The sequence below is a fragment of the Ornithodoros turicata genome, chromosome 3, assembly GCF_037126465.1.
Source record: "Ornithodoros turicata isolate Travis chromosome 3, ASM3712646v1, whole genome shotgun sequence".
Classification (NCBI taxonomy): domain Eukaryota; kingdom Metazoa; phylum Arthropoda; class Arachnida; order Ixodida; family Argasidae; genus Ornithodoros; species Ornithodoros turicata.
In genome coordinates, this window is record NC_088203.1 from 28,020,827 (window position 1) to 28,040,326 (window position 19,500).

The window sequence follows — 19,500 nt, forward strand, 5'->3', positions numbered from 1 at the left end:
ATGTAGGAGAAGTAATTAGTTTAATAATGCGATGTGCATTTCTATGCCTGCGCCCATTAATTAGTGTATCGGTTTGTTTGTCATAACCAAATTGAACCAAATCAGCAGTGATCATGTATAAACTACAAAATATTACAAAGAGAGAATAGTAGAATAGAAAGAGAAAATACAAAAATACAGGGATACAAATACAAATTGAATGATTTCAACGGTTACTCCATGCACTGGGTTCAATGTGCGATAAAATATAGCTTGCTAGACCTTTCATTGTGACCTCGTTGCCATGAACATCCGTGCAAGGTCCCTGAAGGGATGCTGCACGGAGCATTTCCGTGGAAGATACAGAAAAGTGATGGCATATTACAGCGCGTGCTTGACTTTTGGTGGATGTTTTAAATCCACTAAGTAGGAAACACGGATGCTACCTTGGTTGTATCCTTATACTCCAAGGAATTCGTCACTGGTCTGTTAGTTATACATGAAATTGAATTAAACTTAAGTTCGTCACCCTTGGTTTTGACTGCGATGCTAGGAGGACTCTTGCATATGCGGAAGTTCCCAAGATAAGCAATATATAGTATATGATTCATCTGCGAAAGGAAATGCCGTTGTTGGATATTCCTTTCAAAGTCGGCTGCCTTAGTCTTACACTTAGTGGCACATGACCTTTTATATTTTTTGCTTTTCTATAAAAAGCAAAAAATATAAAGGTCATGCCACCCACTGTTCGTCATCAAAAAACAATCAAAAATGAGAGACGGAAAACTACAAGCTGGTGGCCGAGGTTGAAAACCGCAAAAGAGAGAGTCCGTTTCCACTGTAAACGTCTGCACACTTCTAAAAGTGAGAAATGAAAGCAGATTTACTGGAGAATTTTACATGATCCTATAGTGCTCCTGAGAGTATCCCAGTCTTGTCCCCAGATGTTGTCCCTAGGACCATTTCTGGAGTCTCATTCTAACACTTTTCTAACAAATTGAGGATCATGTGGGGATATTCCCAGGATGTCACTGCTGTCCCGCAATGACATCCTCAGGATAAGTGAGGGATGTCAGCGTGTTCTTGGGGATCTTACAAGTAGAGAAATGATCTGTGACCTCTGAATCCCTTAGGGCGTGCCACAGGCCCATCAGTTCACGTTTGCTTCGTTTAAACGTCAGAAAGTTGTGCGAATAGATGACCCGACAAAGTCCTCTTCGAAAGACGAATCTCCGTAAGGCCTGAAGGAAAGCCCTGGTCGACATATCGCTGGTTAACTCCAGGTGCAGCGCCCTCGTAACTGTACAGACGAATAACACGATGTAACATTTGCCGACGTCTTCGTCCTCTTTGACGACCAGAGGTCCCGCAAAGTCGATTCCCACGGCTTCGAATGGCCGTGACTTCGTTATCCGGTCCGCTGGTAAAGGGGCCGTCGTCTGGTCAGCTGCCTTAGCCTGAAGCCGTTTACAGGTGATGCACTGGTGGATCACGCCCTTAACCAGTTGGCGCGCCCGTATGAGCCAAAATTTTTCACGTATGTGAACCAGTGCGTCCCTTACACTGGCATGCAGCAAGCCGTGGTGCACCTGCATGACAAGCAGCTTGGTGTAGTGGTGGCTTCCCGGTTAGATTAGAGGGTGTCGTTCGTTATACGTCCCGTCACTGAAATGAAGTCGCCCACCTATACGAAGAAGCCCGTCACTGTCGAGAAATGGCGCCAGACCCCTGAGAGGAGACTCATTCGGTAGCTTTACGTTCGTATTGATATTGCTCATTTCACGATGAAACGTCATATGTTGTATTCTCTTGACCCAGTAGGCCTCTGCCGCTTCTATTTCGTCCGTGGAAAGCGGACCGATCCTTTTCTCTGAACTCCGGAGGTTGTGCACAAATCGCATGATCCATGCTGTAGTCCTGTGAAGTGTTACCGCCGAGTTGAACTTGCTTGCCTCCAAAAGAACGGGCACTGGTGATGTAACTGCGCTCAGCACCTCAGTTCTCCTTTCTTCGCGCTCTTCGCCGGAGGACCGTGTTGGCGATTGCTCTACTGGCCACCGGTTATCTCCGTAAACCAGTCATCTTGGGCCCTTCCACCAAAGTTTGTTCTCCACTAGGCTTTTGGCCGTGATTCCTCTGGTCATGAGGTCTGCTGGGCTTTCCTTGCTAGGACAATAGTGCCAAGGGTGAGAAGAACCATTTTCTTGAATTTCGACCACTCTATTTTGTACGAAAGGTTTCCACCTGGTTGCGTTCCCCTGGATCCAGTACAGAGCAATCATGGTGTCGCTCCATAAGTGAATTTCGTCGGTCTTCAACTTGAGATGGCTGGAAATGTACTTAAGCAGCCTCGATGCGATGAGGCACGCCATGAGTTCGAGCCTGGGTAATGTCAGCTTCTTCAACGGTGCAACCCTCGCTTGTGCCAGAAGTAACGAAGTGGCTGCTTCACCCGTTGCATCCTTGACGCAAATGTATGCAGCTGCAGCGTATGCTAAGGGACTGGCGTCCGCGAAGATATGCAGCATCCGGCGGACAACTTTGCCATCCATGCCGTGCGCATAGAATCGTGGAACTTGTATCATCATGTCGTTCGATAGAGCATCATCCCAGTTGAGCTTGAGCTGCCACGTCCGTTGAAATCAAATCTTTGCCTTCACAAGGAAAGGTGAAAGAAATCCCATGGGGTCGTAAAGTATTTTCCGTTGTTTGAAGAAGGAACCGCTTTGTAGCCTTCCGCTGCTGCGCGAATTGGAGCTCATAGGAACATGAACGCACCCACTGTTGGATTCCACGTCACACCAAGCACCTTGTGGACCCCAGTGACTTCACCCAATGGCGCGGCTCCCGTCGCCTCAGATTGAAAACGGCCTCTCATCAGACTGCTGTTAGACGCCCACTTGTGGAGCTTCATGGACGCTGCAAAGAAGATGTCGTTGGCTTCTCGGTAAATCTTGTAGGTTGACTCCTCCGATTCTCCAACTGGGAGGTCGTCGACGTAGAGAGACGTCCTGAGCAGCTGGCAGGTGCTGGGGTACTTTACTTCCATAGTCTCGATGTGGTGTTGGAGAGTGGCTGCTAGTAAGAAAGGGCTCGACGTTGTGCCGAACGGCACCCTTGTCATCCGAAACGTTACGATGTCCTGCAAAGGATGACCAGGTGTAAGAGTTTCCTGCAGCCAGAGGAAACGGAGCACGTCCCTGTTGTTGTCGTTGACGCTAATCTGTAGGAACGCCTTTTCAATATCGGCCACTAACGCTACCCGATACTTCCGGAAATTTAGCAATAAGGCGACCAAATCCGAGTTGAGGTTGGGGCTACTCTCCAGGTTGTCGTTACAGTGTGTTGTTACAGTGCACCACCGCACCGTCTCCACTGACCGGACCCTGGACACACCAACAAAACGCTGTTTCAGTAGCCCTGAGTCCCTTTCCAAGGCTTAAAACCTTCCCACTGACGAACACCCAGTAATAGTCGCAACCGCAGCAGTACAGGATAAAGAAATCCTTCTCGCCACACCCGATTGTACGTCCGCGACCAGCAAACCAAGGTCTTGGTGTTTTCCTTTGATGTCCTTGCTGACTCTTGGGAGAAACTGTTCGCAAATTTTGTCCGTCTCGAGAACTTCAACCGAAAAGTTCCCTTTAGTTCTTCTTTCCCGTGTCAGCAACACCCTTCTGAAAGTGCGCTCGGAGAGTCGACCTCCAAAGACTTCCACGGTGAGATCTTCTTCAGCCAGAAATTTGTACCCCAGTTTCCTAAACATTCTTTTCGTGATAAGGAACCGCTGGCTTCCTCCATCAAAAATGATCCTTGCTAGCGACGTGGCCCTTCGGCCAGCTACGCAGGCTGCTGCGGTTTGCAGGAGAACCGTGGTATTCTCTGTGCTGCTAGCGGTAGAGCGCAGACTCACCGGTGCTGATGACTTAACCAGGCTCCAACAGCTCCCCATAGAGCCCATAGTTTGAGATAATTCACACAACACTGGGCAGACGACCAATGAAATTGCAACGTGGTGGATATTATGCACAGCCAGTCGGCCAATCAGGAGCCCCCATGCTGGCTGGCCTTTCGGTCGGTCCTGGCTACCATCGACTTCTACTGGATTTCAAGCCTGCCGCCGTTACTCGGTATTCAAAATAACTAAAGCGATTTTGGGGTAAAATAAAGATTTATTTGATACAAAGCACTAATTCAAAGATCTGATACATGGGTGTCCTGTGCGTACAAAACCCACTGCGTTGCTGACACACTGGGACAAAGTTCGAACATGAAGCAGAACGAACACACCGTTCAACTCCTAATACCGAGAGCCAGTCTCATGAGTGCGTACCATTTCATGATGAGTATCTTCTTTCGCTGCCTGCGGTGCATCCATTATAGCGAATCGAAAAGCGCTTCTGTGGCACGTAATCCTGTGTTTGTTGACAGTCCTCGAAATCCAACGGCACCCGAACTTTTTCTTCACGCTCCAACTCATGAAGCATTCCGGTACCGCAGTTGACAAATTGTTCGTGGGATAATAGTTGTGTCCAGGAACAGCACAGCACGCGTAGACTGACAATAACGCACGAATAAATCAGCGAACATATTTCTGCAAACTGTTCTGTCGATTGACACCACCGAACACAGGAGGACGACATGCCGGCCATGCTATTTCGAAACTATGCTGAAACGGCCGAGACGCTGTACGCACATGCGTGCTACAAAATGCGATTTCCAAACGTTCTCGACCAATCGGAGCGTGCGCACAGTCTAGGCCAATGGGCTTGCAACATGGTGTATGGGCGCAGTGGTACATACTCTACAGCCGCGTCCGCGGGTACCTGAGGAGGACTGACTTAACAGCGTCTTCTATTTCTCCAGTGTCCCTGCGCGGCTCCCCCCGCTGGTAACCCGGATCGCAAACTGAAAATGCATGTCTTCCAGAGCATCGCTGACAGAGTATCTTTCTCTTGCATGCCTTAGTGACAGGTGATACGGTCTGGTACATCGGTAGCATCTCCCTTCCAACTTTAGTATTCCCTTTTTCTTGGTCAACACAATATCGGCGTCACAGTCCTCGGTTCCGTGTTTTCTGGATTCGCAAAACAAACAACTCGGTCGTCCTTCAACGTGCTGCAATGCCGCTGCTGAAGCTGCGTTTTGTCTCGCCTGTTTCTTGTGAGTCACGCCCTTAGGGTGACCCCCGTTGTCGGTCTTCTGCACTGAAGCTAAACGCTCTCGGCTCTCCACTTCAATCCCCAGCAATTGCAGAAGATCCGCCACCTTCTTTCGATACTTCGTCACTGTAGACTCTGAAGTCCTAGTATTCACGTTATCGCCGCTTTCGTTGCTCGACGAACTGTTGGCCCCTTACTGTGTAGAGTCCACCGCTGTCTTCCGACTGTACTGTAGAACAAGGTCCTTCGGAAGGGACCGCAGCAGTACAGGATAAAGCAGGGAGCAGTAGGAATCCTCAGCTACACCAAGAACGTTCAGATTACGCATGTGCTCTATGAGAGACGGTCATGAAGCTTTCGTAGCAGGTGCACATCCCCCGATGACAGGATAGGTAGAATGTTCAGGAGTGCCTCCATGTGCTCTTGTATGATCTCTGTGTCAGCTCCAAAACGTTGCTGAAGGAGTTCCACGGCGTCCTTGTAGCACCCGCGGATACATGCAGTCCCGCTATCGCCGCAGCTGCGTCGCCCGTCAGCAACGACTTCAAGTAGCTGAACTTGTCACACAGAGACATGTCCTCGTTCCGATGAAGCAGCCTGTCGAACTGCTCCCAGAAAGGGTGCCAGTTCTTCTGTTTCCCATGGAATTTCAGCAACTCCAGCCTGGGAAGCTTCACTTTCACTGATCCTCGTTCTGTCATCGCAGGCGGTGGCACCATTCGCTGAACCTGACTACCTTTGTACTTCAACTTTATGCAGGTGACCACCTTATCGTCGTACTCGCATATCTTGTCTTGCTCCTCTTGCTCGACGCCACTTTCTTCAATTTGTGCATCCACACCGTTGAGTTGGCGTTGAAACGTGAGCAAGCATTCGATCAGCACCTCCGCATCCTTCGTTGCAATCTGTCCTGACCCGCCAAGTAAACCGTTCGCTATGTTGAGCAGAGTAGACGGGATAGTTGAGACCGAAGAGGGCTTGTCGCTTTTTCGTGAGGTTTGACATGCATGCCTGCCCTTCAACGCTGTCCAAAGTTCAGTAAGTCGTTGCAGGAGTCCTCTGTCCTCCCGGGTTTCGGCACCATATAGTAACTACGGATGGGTAATTTTTCGTAATCAGCGTCAAAGGAACAGATCCCGTCCAACCGTTCCTGAATGCGTTTATTCGAAAATTCGACGTGCTCGAACCAAAAATGCCCAACAAAGCACTACGTCACACAATGCACGCGAGCCTCCACCTTCCTTTTCGTCGTTGTCAAGACCATGCTACAAAGTTCACACAATCAATTAACAAAGTCCCAACAACACTATTTAGTTAGTGTCTGCGTGGGCCCACATTACACTATTCTGGTTAGATATTTGGAAGGGAAAGGAATGATAGCGCTGCACGTAGACATGGATACTACCGGTCCATTACTCTATAGCATAAAAGGGTGACAGCTGGAAGGGCGCCCCACGAAGTAGGCGGCTCTCATTAGCCTTCGAGAGTATGGTGCTGCAGCGGCAACATCTAAACCCGTGTTCATGTCCCATATTTCACATTGTCAGTCTCTCATGTTCGCGCAATGTTCGTAAAGTCTACATCCCCATCGTGGTTTCGAAAAAGCGGTTGAACACGTAGGCGTTTCTATTTTCTGAAGCGTTTATTTATTTATTCATTTATTCTTGTACCTCAAGGGCCCACGGGGATTACATGAGGGGTGGACAAAAAAGTGGCGAGTTCAGTAAGTGGTACAAAACCAATCTACAACAACACCTGCGAGCTACAATTATAGCACAAACTTAAAATTATACAATGTTCACACATAATGGCCTACACTGTTTCATAGCCTACACATATTACTTTTATTTCGAAATCAAATAACAACGTCGCCTGTCTCAACGTCGTGCAACATCACAACTCATTTTATTATTTCTATCATAATTCGTCCGCTACCGCAGAAATGCTCTGGACAGCAGCTTGTTGTACAGCCTTGCAGCTGGTTTCGACGAGCTAGTCGCGCACACCTGGTAATGGGCACACCTGGTAGTGGTGTGGTAGCCTTCGCACCCTCCTTTCTCCACTATCCGTTCAGAAGACTGCAAAATGCTCGGAATATCTAAGCATCCACTGCACCTATCGCTAGAACGAGAAATTAGCCGAACGGTATATTCTTACCCTTTTCCGACACCCGTACAGCAAAGGTAGACGAAACCCGAAGAACCGCACTATGGAGTTGAGAACCAGGCTCTAGTCTTTTCACTTCTTGGACGGGAACCCTTACTGATGTGGGCACAATCCTCCCGTATCCATTCGCGTTTCTGGAACAACCCACCCTTGCAGAAGCTTCTTCTTGCGTTGAAGAATGTCAACTCTTTTTTTGTCAGCGCTTTTTGGCCACCAGGCCGCTTCCAATACGCTCTGCAAGTAGGTCATGCCCTTCAGGGCAGCTCCTCAATCTCCCCTTTATCTCAGCCTCTGACGTAACCTAACGCGGCACATGACTGGCGGACCTCCAGCACAACAAACTGGACGCGGAGAGCCCACGTGGGTCGGCTCACGTGGCAAAGAAGCAACGAAGTAACCGCAACCACAACATCAGGCACGTTGGTTACTTCGCACCGACCGGTGAGTGGAGGAACGCTGCCCATGTGACTTCTCCGTCCCCTCCAGCGCAAAGGTTCAACTTGCACAGCACATTTCCGCTGTTATGACCACTGCTCCACCTCATCCAAAACAAAAGGAGACCTCGTATGACTCTGGGTGTTCCTCCGTTTGGCAATGTATTGTGCCCTTGTCTGCAAAAATAGGACGTTTCACGTAACGAAAAAAAAAAAAATCGTATTGGAAAAATGACCGTATCCTTTGGTGCACGGCCAAATACGTATGAAATGAGATAGCATTACGAAAGACAAGGACTCCAGAAGCGGAAGAAGCGAACTTTCTGGAGTTTTAGCAGGTCGGCTGCACTATTCGGAAACTATACGATAAAGGAAGCTCTAAAATCAGAGAGCAACAACGACTTCAAAGGAATCAGGTGATTGACTTATTATGTTTTCAAGTACGATTCCTCTTCGTCTGGGTGCCGTTCAATTCAGGCGACGCCGAGAATGGGCAGTCAATAGTGTTGTGGGAGATGTATTCCATGCAGCACATACACATCGCATGAATACAGAGTCTCTCGTTGTGCCGTTGCGTGTGGTTGGTCCACATACCCACCACACATGCACACCACACACATGCACGCTCATCCACACCACATTCCCCTGTGTCCGTCTCCTGTGCCGCACGTCGCATAAGCGGGCTTCTGCGAGCCGACGTTTACGTTTGACTTTGGCAAGTATGCGTATGGCGGGTCGGTTCGGCAGTAGGCTTAGGCGGGAAACGAATAGTTATACGGAAGTAATGCGAGGTTCAGTATGGTTTAGTATTGATGGAGCGTCACAGGTATTTCTCCAGCAACAGTAGTACGATTTGCCGCACGCCGTTTACTGGCCCTCTCGGCGGCACGTGTCGGCAGACACTGTGCCGAATCATTCCATTCTCTTGGGAAGCGAAAATAAACACCACCCGACGTAGAAGTCAACTTGTTGCCGCAAGTTTTGATGCAACAGCTCACACAACCTGTGTTATTGCGCATTCTTGCGCAAAAAGCGAGGAAACTACAAGGCGCTGAACGCATACAAGCACAGATCAAGCGGACTTATACCCATTGACACAGGTCGGGCGCTCAGTGTTGCTTGCAACACGTCCTTCACGCGGCGGTTCAGAGCCGCTGCTCCTCACATTTCAAAAATTTTTGCGAGGTCTGCGCCCTTTTCAGTCGAGATATTCCTTAACTACGTTTTTTTATCGGTCAATAATCGTAAAAGTAACAGAAGCCTGCAACCAAATTTCTTCCGAAGTATAAAATAACTGTGGTATTTAAAGGTTGAGATTGAAATACGATATCAAACCACAGACCAGTGTTTTCGGAAGATCTCTAGAAGATAATGAGGCCTGTGCAGGACATGGGAAAACATGGGGATGCGTCGCAAACGTATTATGCGTGCCGAATGAGGCAGCAGGGTGTGTTATTACAATTCCCTCTCGTAACTGCACGCATACCTCAACAACTCACGGCATCCCCCTACTCTGACTCCGGTGTGGCAAAATGGTTTCCAATGTCACGTGACCACACATTACGTCCCTGCACAAGCCTCATTCACTCGCGACTACTCTCCTCCTTATCAAACTTACGTGCCGCAACAGTTGAGTTTCACTTGCGCTTTTGCATGCAAAGCATATTATAATTCAAAATATTGAGCGTCAACTTTTCACTCTTAGCATTTTCCTTGACATGTCGGAGGAACTCGATTCGATTCGAAAGCATTCGAAACACGATGTTTTTTCTCTTGCAATATTTTTCGCTGTAGGCCCCGATACGTAAAACAGTGGTTCCGAAAATGTGCGAAGTAAACTTTGAAAGTTACGATGTTTATTTAATTAGTGAGCGTATGCAAATGAGCCGTTCACTAGTCAGTTCATGGCCGATGTCCAAAGGATCTTTACCAAAGAGAAAGTTCTTCGATGGCGCCAATTATTTACGAATTATTCAGCAAGGGGACCTTCGTGAAACATGTTCGACCGCGAGAGCGGTGCACTTAGAAATGGCCGAACGTCGGTGAGGTCGGTTTTCTTGACAGCGTTTCGAAGATTCGTCGCGCGCCAGAGATTCTGCTACCTACAGCGACGATGTCCCGTCTTTCAATCGAGCCAACAAGGACATCAACGCTATGCTCAAAGACCCGATTTTTCGAAACTTCACAGCTGCCAAGATAATTCGTTGGCAGTGCATCGTTGAACGATCATCCTGGTGAGGGGCATTCTATGAACGCCTGGTGACACAGAACTCATAATAACTAGAAACCGAGCCAGCGAAGTGGGGCGTCTCAACAAGTAAGCCGTTATGACAGATACGGTAGGCCAATAGTATGCTACGAACGATGTCTCCTTCGACTTCCGTGCGCCGTTCTGGAATGTCGCAGCACGAAGCTTAAACAGTACGATACTCGTTCCTTACGGAATAAGACGCAATCCAAGGGGACAGGATGAGAGCAGACAAAACAGCCAGACCGCACACTGCGCCCAGCGGAATGAATCACTACGTGGATTGGACTGAATACCATGGCGCCGAATGCGCCTGGCCTTCACGCGTTCCAGTTCTGTGGCCGAATGCACAATATCGATCACAGCACCTCCCGGACTTCGACGTTGGGAGGAGGTCTCGCCTCCGCACAGCTCCTTTTGTCTCTCCCATTGCTCTATCTCTCAGCTTTTCTTCTAGCCTCTCTGGTTATGATTTTTATGCCTGGTGAGGAGCATCAAGTAATCATTACGAAAAGCTGTTGGACGAACGGTGAAGCCCAAAAGAACTCAAAACCATCCTAGTGGAGATCGAATCAATTTTAAACAATCGTCCGCTAACGTATGTTTACGCGGATGCTGAGAGTACCACTCCTCTGACCCCTGCAGCAATTATTGGAGGCAGGAATGTCAAGCATTCAATACGCGCAAATGGCACCTATGTGAATGACGATATCATAGAAACCTGGTTGTTTCGACAAGATGCCGCAAAGCGGCAGTAGGCCAGATGGAGAAAGGATCGAGTACACGAGAGCTGCGTGGCGTTTTCATGAAGCGCGTCCAGCGCGAACCATTCGCGCGTGTGCGGGGGCGTAGTATTAGTGGAAGAACAAGGTCCTAGCATGTTTCGCAGGCAATGTCAAATTGACAAGGTGTTGCACGGCACATCCAACATCGTAAGAGCTTGTCAGTCAAGGCTACCAAATCAGATGGTCATCCGACGTCCGGTTCAACAGCTATACCCATTGGGAGGGTGCATCCATCCCCAAGGCGGGACTTGCACACAATCATCGTATAGGGATGACAAGGGAGTGGGGAGCTGGGATCACGCCCCCCATTGCTATCTGGTAGCGAATTCCACTGGGACAACAATTTTCGCCCGTCGCTGGGTGGGATTTTTCCTCCTCTTCTCTATCGTGTACCGCTGAGGTAATTGATGAGACAAAAACTTTTGTCCCTGCTCCACCAACGGAACATTAAACTCATGCCCAGCTTCTGCCAATGGAACAGTTTTTACGCCTTACTGGGTCAAAACTTTGACCCAGCTCTGCCAATGGAATGCGTCATCAGTTCGCGCCCAGCAAGAAAGAATGCAGTCTTCTTGTCTCTGTGGCTCCTTGTCTCAATGCCCAGGAATGCATGCGGAACGAGTTTAGAAATGGCAGCGAAAGTGGAACCTTTTCTACAGGTATCATGCAGAAGCACGAATTTAACTGCTCAACAGTGAGCATATTCTCTACACACACAAAATATTTACTCAAAAATTGCATACAGATGCCGATATCCTGAGATGGTACAGCTTGGGACAAAAGCTTACGGAACACGGCACCTGCGTATTTTTTCATCGGAGCGGCCCCCTCCTAGCTATCAGGGAGAGATCGAATAAGAAACGAGTGGCCGGCAATTCCATCCATTGTTCAGTATGTGTGCCGACTTCGGTGTGCTGCTAGGTTGCCGCTCCATTGGAGAAATGTGACACCCTGGTGTTCCGTAAACTTTTGTCCCTAGCTGTACTATCTATGACTGCCATTATATATGTATGTTTACATGCGTTTGCGTGGCAGGTGCCCAAAATGCTGTTCAAGAGAGTGTTTTGCTTCACTTCAGGTTTGTAGAGGCGGCTCCACATACTGTCAGCTTAACTCGTGGCCCGAGCAGCGCTCAAAGGACATCCACGGGGTGCAAGAACTCTTGCGCAACATTTATTTTACTAGGATACTCGCATACGAAACCAACGCAACGCTAACGTTTAAGGTATGAACAACTGTAAGTATAGAAGCCGGCGATGTAAAATACTTGGTAGCAGCAAGGCCTGGTAGCTCCCCGCGTTAGATCATCATTGGCAGACAAGCCAGTGATGTCCATGTGAATCGACTGTACATGGCGAAAAACTTAGACCGCCTGTTGCGGGCAACGATGGAAAGATGGACGTTATTGATACCGAGCAGTGCCACGCACTCTCGTCCGTTTAGGTATCCTTGGACTGCCACTTGTGGTGGCTGCCCTGACGACTTGTACAAGATTCACCCTTGAAACGTATTTCAGTAGGAATACTCTTCAAAGTACCTAGTTAATTTCAAGACACTACGAATCTACAATATGTGGAATTTGCTGTCAAACTGGTACAAAGTGATGCGCTCAGATGCGGAGGAAGAGCACCAAAAGGCAAAACCTAAGCGAGCAAGTCACCCTAAACTACGTCTCCTGGTCAATGCCCATAATGATCAACCGTCGAGTTCAATTAATATCCATAACCCTCCTCGCCTGCTATGACGTTGAGACACCAGTCCGCTCCTGGTGCTTCCGCAGACCCTGAGCATTAGCCAAAATGCCCTTCAGGCCTAAAGTGTGTCCTCCGTTACACTAAATCTAAAGCGCCTCTATCTTCTGCAGGCAAAACCACAGAACAGCGAAGGGATTGTGTGTACCTTAGATGAAATGTGCATGTAGCGCCCAACCAGAACAGTCCCCAAGCTGATCTTTTTCTCGAGTTTCTTTTTTCTTTAAATAAGTTAATGAACCGAGCGTATTTGGAGTAACTTAAGAAATGGGTACACGTTACTGCAAGTATTTGAGTTACGATACATACCTGATTGCGTGCACCAAAATCGCAGTCATCACGCTCTCAGGCTCTCCTAAAATACAACCACCGTTTTTAATCGAAATTGTAACTATGCTAACTATGAGCGCTCGTCATCCTGCACTACATTTAACTTAACGAATATTACATGAAGCTAAATAATGACGCCAGCGGCGTAGCCAGAAAGCTATTTTAGGAGGGGCACTATGGGAAGTTTATATGGGCGAAGATGATTCCCCCTTGTCCCCCTCTTCCCATGGGGGAGTAATTACAGCTTCTAGTCCCTAGATTGCAATTACTCCCCATTTTAGTCCCCTAAGCGTGAAACCCAAGGTATCAAATAGTCACAGAACTTCGCACACAGACTCCTGGATGCGAGAGCCTACGTAAATATATGATCCTTCATGAACTCGATCGTATAAGGTTGTATAACCTAGCTACCTTAGCTGCAGTTTGCCACACACAGAAAGCAAAACAATAATTGGTTCTTCTTGCGAAATTGTGCCCTACGCGTGCCGCAAGATTTCATATAACTCGACATGTCACGGTTGACTGTTCAATTCAAAGAATTTTCATTAATTCATGCACAAAAATTATGCACCCGATACTCTTAGCAGAGACCGCGAAATGCGGCCCCGTGCATTTATTTCCTAAGTGGTCTATTTTTTGTGGCAATGCGTTTGGTTCCCACAAGGCCTGAAATGATTCCTTTTTTCTTTAACACCAAGAACGCCCCCAAAAAGTCAAATGCATGAGAGTGAGCGATCGAAACGAGCAAAACTCTCACCGAAGAGGTGTAGAGTGCGAAGGAATGTTGCCCCTTGCATGGAGTAAACATGATTATTCGAGCTTATCGCCACGACTACGGAATCCTTATCAGCGTATGCTACCAGGCCGTAAGAGCATCGCTACCCGTTATCAGTTGCTAATGCAGTGCGGCGGAAGTGACGGCGGCAGAAGGTACGGCCGCGCCGTTTACATACTTTCCACTTCCACTCAGATCGAGGCGCAAAGCGTCGCCTTAAGGCCACGTACCCACATGCGGTAGAGATGTGCGCAACCGCCTGCCGCAAGCGGGCGCGTGTGCATGCCGCTCCAGCTATACTGCTTCCGCCCGCGACTCTCCACACCGAAAGGTTGACAAGATGGCGGACGACAGCGAAGTCGAGCTATACTGACTGTAGTGAACGTTTCCTTTCTTACATCTGAGCTTTTGCGGAATCAACATTGCAGACGCAAGAAACGCAGGCTTTAGGTTCACTCGCTGTGGCGACAGCGCAATCTTTTCTAGCGAACAATGTTTATTTTTAACACTGACAGTCAATAGCTTACACTTTACTTACCTGCACTCCCAAAGTTTATTCGAGTGTCGACCCAAAAAGTCATTTTGATGCAACGCTCTATAATGTAGGCAGCAATGACATTTTATTTCCGTCGTAAATTCGCCGGCTGAAAAACGTGAGCATCACAGCGACATACCTTCCAGTCAACGACGCCGTCAATGCTCTCCGTGAGGGAAGCCGGAAGAAAACAAGAACGCACGCAACTTCCGTTTACTTCCCGATTGGCCGAGCATGTGCGGATGCCGCTAAAAATCGTGCACTGCGCGATCGCCAAAAAGCGGAAAGCGGAGGTGGCTTTTCCAGCACAGCGGCAAGAGTTTACCGCGCCGCGTTTCCGAGCAGACTCTCCGCATGTGGGTACGCGGAGGGACGAGGCTATCAGCTCCGCGCTGTTTCCTTCCATAAAGCTCACGGTGGTACAGCTTGCGACATATATGTCTGGAATCGACAGCTTGCAGTTTACATCCTGTCTCAAATCTGCAGGTGTTCCAAGAATGTCTCCTTCCACCAATCGACACGTACGGCATGCTATCCTGTGCGACCAAACGTACAATATTGCAAGGCCTGGATATTCCAGGCGGGATAAACCGCAAGCTCTCGAATCGAGAGAAGTATGCCGCGAGCTGTAGTCTTCAGTACCGAGTGTTCGTAGACCGTTCATTACGCCACCGTCAACCGGAACCAATGACAGAATGCGCGACTCGAATCTTGAGCTTTGGATGAGGTGCGGTAACGCGGTAGCAAACCGGGCTCCCCTTAGCGATCTACTGACACTGGCAGTTAGTGAGCTTTAGTGCATCGTACGCTATCGCCTTAGCGTACGTAAGGGATGGCGTTGGTGGTCCTGCGCACTGCGCGAAGCTCTTTTTCTGTTATGGGCGTGCGCAGAACCATCAACGCCATCCCTTACGTAGGGAAAGGTGATAGCGTACGATGAACTAAACCTTATCTTGTTTTGAGACTGTGGAATTTACGCCGTTTTTGCCTCCTCTCGACTAGTATCGTGGTTCAAACCGGTGCCCTCATGAGATAAGAGTCAGCTACCTTTGCGGCTGCCAAAGCACTGCGCCTTCCGGGACGACAGTTAAATATCCTGAAATTTAAGCGCGTATTAAAGGTACTGCAAAGCAGTAGACAAGCATGAAAAATCCGGTGATGTGACTAGAGACTTTGTTGCTTCTAAATACCATATGCGGAAGCATACGACCGCCAACGCGCTATAACCATGTTTATTTTGCCATGAAAGATGCGGCGTAGCAGTGCCGTGTATGCCAAAGAGAGTCTGGCCATTAATGGGACCTGCCTATACCTGGAGCTCCACCCACTTTTTGAGCTCTCTTGCCAATCACGAGCCAAAATACAGTTCGCTATTAATACCAGGCTATCCAAGCTATATATTACCTGTATTCACTGGGTGCCGACATTTTTGGGAAACTGGATTGGATTAGATTGAATAGGATATTCCCTGACGACCTAGCAACATAATGGATTTTGCGTCCCCTTTTAACGGCGCCATCTGGATGGAGAGGGGCATGTCGGGAAGACGCAGAAGGGCAGAAGTAGCAGAACCGGAAGTGCTTGCTAGCAGAACTGATTGGCCGGCAGAACCGCTACTTGGAACAGACTGCCAGTATTATACGTATTTTAACCATGAAATATAACAAGATTGAATCAAGAACGGGTAAAGGTGTGTATATTGATAAAAGTATGTCATCAAATGCAAATTGTTGGGCATCCGTAGCGTTTTTCTTACTATTTGCCTGTGATCGCTGTCGTTACTAGGCCTAACAAGGACGACGAAACATTATTTTCAGGTAAACATCGGCACTGGAGCGTAATTTAAAGATGATTTGCAAGATAATTGGAACACAATGTACACTTACGGAATAAAATTGACGTGATTTGTAAAAAAAAAAAATTGTCATGAAATCCTCGCTTCGCCGTTCTAAGCTACGCCGCCATTTTCGGGAAAATTTTGCTGTCATCGCGGCCCGCATAGAAAACAGCGGCCAATGAAAAACGCTCAATTTGATGGACAGGTCGAGCCTCCTTTTTAGGCTCCTCGTAATGAACAGACTCCCTTTGGGATACACGGTACTGCGGCGTAGTGGAGCGGTGCGACGCCTGGTGTCAAACAGCCTCCTGCACAGCGGGCAACACTGAAAATTGGTATCACACACTATTACATCGGAACTTCGTTATTTTAGTAACCGTATTATTAGTTTTCCTGTTTACCTATGCATTCTGAAACTCCTGTTAACAGTGTTCTATGCGAAGTAACCCAGCGCTGGCCGCTGTTCGATGGAGGCTCTCCCTACTTCTCTGCTACGCCTGCGCGCTCCTTCTGTTCGCGGCCTCTTTCGAATAAACAAACTGTCTCTGTGAACCTCTGTGAACAAACAGGTCCCGACGCTTCTGGCGGAACGTGTGACTCTTTTTTTTTTTTTTTTTTTTTCAACGGCTCACCATTTCATTTCAGTTCGCTTATCCGTTTATCCTCAGATGTGGATCGTTGTGTGGATTGCAAGGGCGGATTTTATGGTGGATTGTTTTGTCGGGCCCAGTGTTATACGCATGCAATGCGGTTGCCGCCGTGTGTGTCAGGAGTAAGGATTCATTTCGAATACCTAGTACAGTGTTGCCCGTAATCTTTCATTGCAATTTTTTAATTAATTGCACCGTCGATTGTAATGAAACTTGTGCAGTTTTTGCCCTGGTGGCTTGGACTATCGAATAGCCACACGAAATGACATTTGATCCGTGCTGCTTTACAGTACCTTTAAAGCCCACTAGATGATTGAAATGAATCAACAGACTGATCACTGGACGTTGCTCATGATCATAGTTACGTAGAACTCGTGACATAGAACTGCGAATATGCTACGGCAGTGTGTCCCTGAGCGTGTGAGGGGCATTGTTCACGTGACAATGTGTCTGCGATCTCGCAAGGCACCAGTGAGCGGGTTTTCGCAGAGCGGCATCGTTCTCTGCATGGATTAATAGTAGAAACTTCCTGCGCTCGAGGGCGAGCTCTTACACCCTGGTTGTGAGGGAGACACGTCACGTGAGGTGGTTCCAAGGGAGAAACTAGGGAGCTGTGCAGAAGAGTGACCTTTCATAGCATGTTATCACTATTCCTTTTAAAATACCAAATAATTTCTAAGAGCATACCATATTTCATCACGACTTATCAACTTCCTGCAGGAAGTTGATATCTCTGCAGGATTGATATCCTGCAGGATTGAATCTCTATCTCTAAGAAAAAAATGAGTATTTCAACTCCTTTTGGGGAGTAATTGCATTGCCACAAAAAATAGTCCCTTTCGGGAGTAAATGCACGGGAGTAAATGAATGTCACAGAGTGAAGACCGCATTTCACGCGCTGTTGTAAGAGTTCCAGGTACATAATTGGTGCGCAATCATGAAAATACTTTGAAGCAAACCGTCAACCGTGATATATCGAGTGATATAAAATCTTGCGCCATACTAGGGCACAATTTGCGAAGAAAGATGCGCTAACTGTTTCTTACTCCGTGTTGTTGGAAAATTGCTACGTTGTCTGAGTTATGCAGCCTTATGTCGTTCAAATTGACCAAGGGCACATATTTACGTGGACTGTTGCATTCAGGAGACCATTCGCGAAGTTTAGTGACAATTCGCAGTCCTGGGGAGAAAATGTCGGGACTGAATGTTGGGTTAGGGGACTAAAATGGGGAGTAATTGCAGACTAGGGGAGTAGAAGCTGCAATTACTCCCCGTTTTACTCCTTTTTTTTTCCTTAGAGTGTGGTGCTGACGTCACGTTATGCTTGACTCAATTTTACTGAGCAGAATACGTTATATCTTGGGTTGTCTGTCATCTTTGATCATTTGCAGATGTGCAACGCAGCAAAACAATTTGGCTTCGACGGAAGCTGGGTTATCTTCGACATGGAATACCAAGATACGACGAATGTCTGCAACGACCAGGTCTTTGCTGACAGCTTCGCCATCGTGCATTGGGTTAAGAAACACATGGAAAGTAACTTCTACATGTGCGAAGGAATTTGGACGTAACACAACTCGACCACTTGTGGAAGGGTTGGGAGATGATTGTGGATATATGGATACAAATGTGATGGAAAACGACGCTGCTTGCTTACGCTTTGTTGCCATGTTTCCGTGCTTTGGCTCCCATGTGATATACTGTGCGCTCTACGCGCAGCGTGAAATCATAATTGCTGCCCTGCCAACAGGCCAACCCAAACTAGTTACTGCTCCCACGGTTAGAACTGCGAAATCTAATAAACTTTTCCCCACTCCAACTGTCTTTAACGTAAAATCAGCAACAAATACATCGGTTGGAGAGACGTCGTGCTAGATATGCTTTTGCTGTGATCCTTTAAAGGGACGGTCTCGTACTCCCTGGCCCATCTACAAAGCGTACCATTCGATTCCTCATTGCTGAAAACGTAATACTGTGAATTCGCTCGTCCAGAATCGTCATGGTTATTAAATAAAAGAATTAAGTTGATAACAACAGCGCCAGAATATCGCGATTTGTGCTCCCAACAGCGACATCCCCTACGACGATACGGTGGCGGACCCGTGAGTGGAGGAGGAAATCGTCCGCTCTCGCGCCCTTTTGCAGGGGTGAGAGCAGACGACCTGCAAAAGGTGCTCGAGGATCACGGCGACGGCTATAAATTTGCTGTATGTGGTCAAACGAAAGACGCGTATTGTAAAATGTGGCGAACTACAGTGTCAATACATTTCGCATCTTGATTTCGAGAACAAACAGGAGCTTACGTGGATGACTCGACCTAATAATAATAATAATTACGAACTTGTCTCATACCGTTCATACCGTTCTCATACCGTCGAGCATTTCTCGTTCGTCTTACGTGCGAAAAGAATATTCCGTATGGAAGTGGTGGAAACGTAACCCGGGTGTAACAACTCTTTTGTCGATGACAATGCGACGAAAGCGGATATACTTTGAAAAGCAGCTGTTGCGATTCACATACTCGAAGCATTTTGAACAAAAAGTCGTGTACTCAAAAGTGACGTGTAGTCAAAACGCGCGTGAACTCCGGACGTTTCGTTCACGATGCATATGAGGTAAGAGATGTTCTGCGGGCATGACATGTTCCACTGCGGCGGATCGTGGCGCCCTAGCGGGCGTTTCGTTAGTCCGTGTTAAATTTGGATTTCAATTAACTGATAAATATTTTGCTACACATAGAAAAGTTATAGTGGCACACAGTAGTTCTTGCGATCAAAGCATATTCGCGAAGCAAGCGCTACAAAGGCGCCCTCAGATAGCAGCGGGCGGGCGACAGTGTGCTTCCCAA

The 19,500-nt window shown here is 47.8% G+C and overlaps 1 protein-coding gene across 3 annotated transcripts in view; it reads left to right on the forward strand.

Moving 5' to 3' along the window:
* The window catches only part of LOC135390116 (uncharacterized), a 56,304-nt gene extending 37,839 nt beyond the window's left edge, over positions 1–18,465 (forward strand). For all 3 annotated transcript variants that reach the window (XM_064620112.1, XM_064620116.1, XM_064620115.1), the window contains 2 exons: positions 11,853–11,999; positions 18,044–18,465. In XM_064620112.1, the coding sequence (XP_064476182.1) occupies positions 11,853–11,999; positions 18,044–18,223 (327 nt within the window). In that variant the 3' untranslated portion in view covers positions 18,224–18,465. The remainder of the gene's footprint in view (positions 1–11,852; positions 12,000–18,043) is intronic.
* The last annotated feature ends 1,035 nt before the right edge of the window (positions 18,466–19,500 follow it).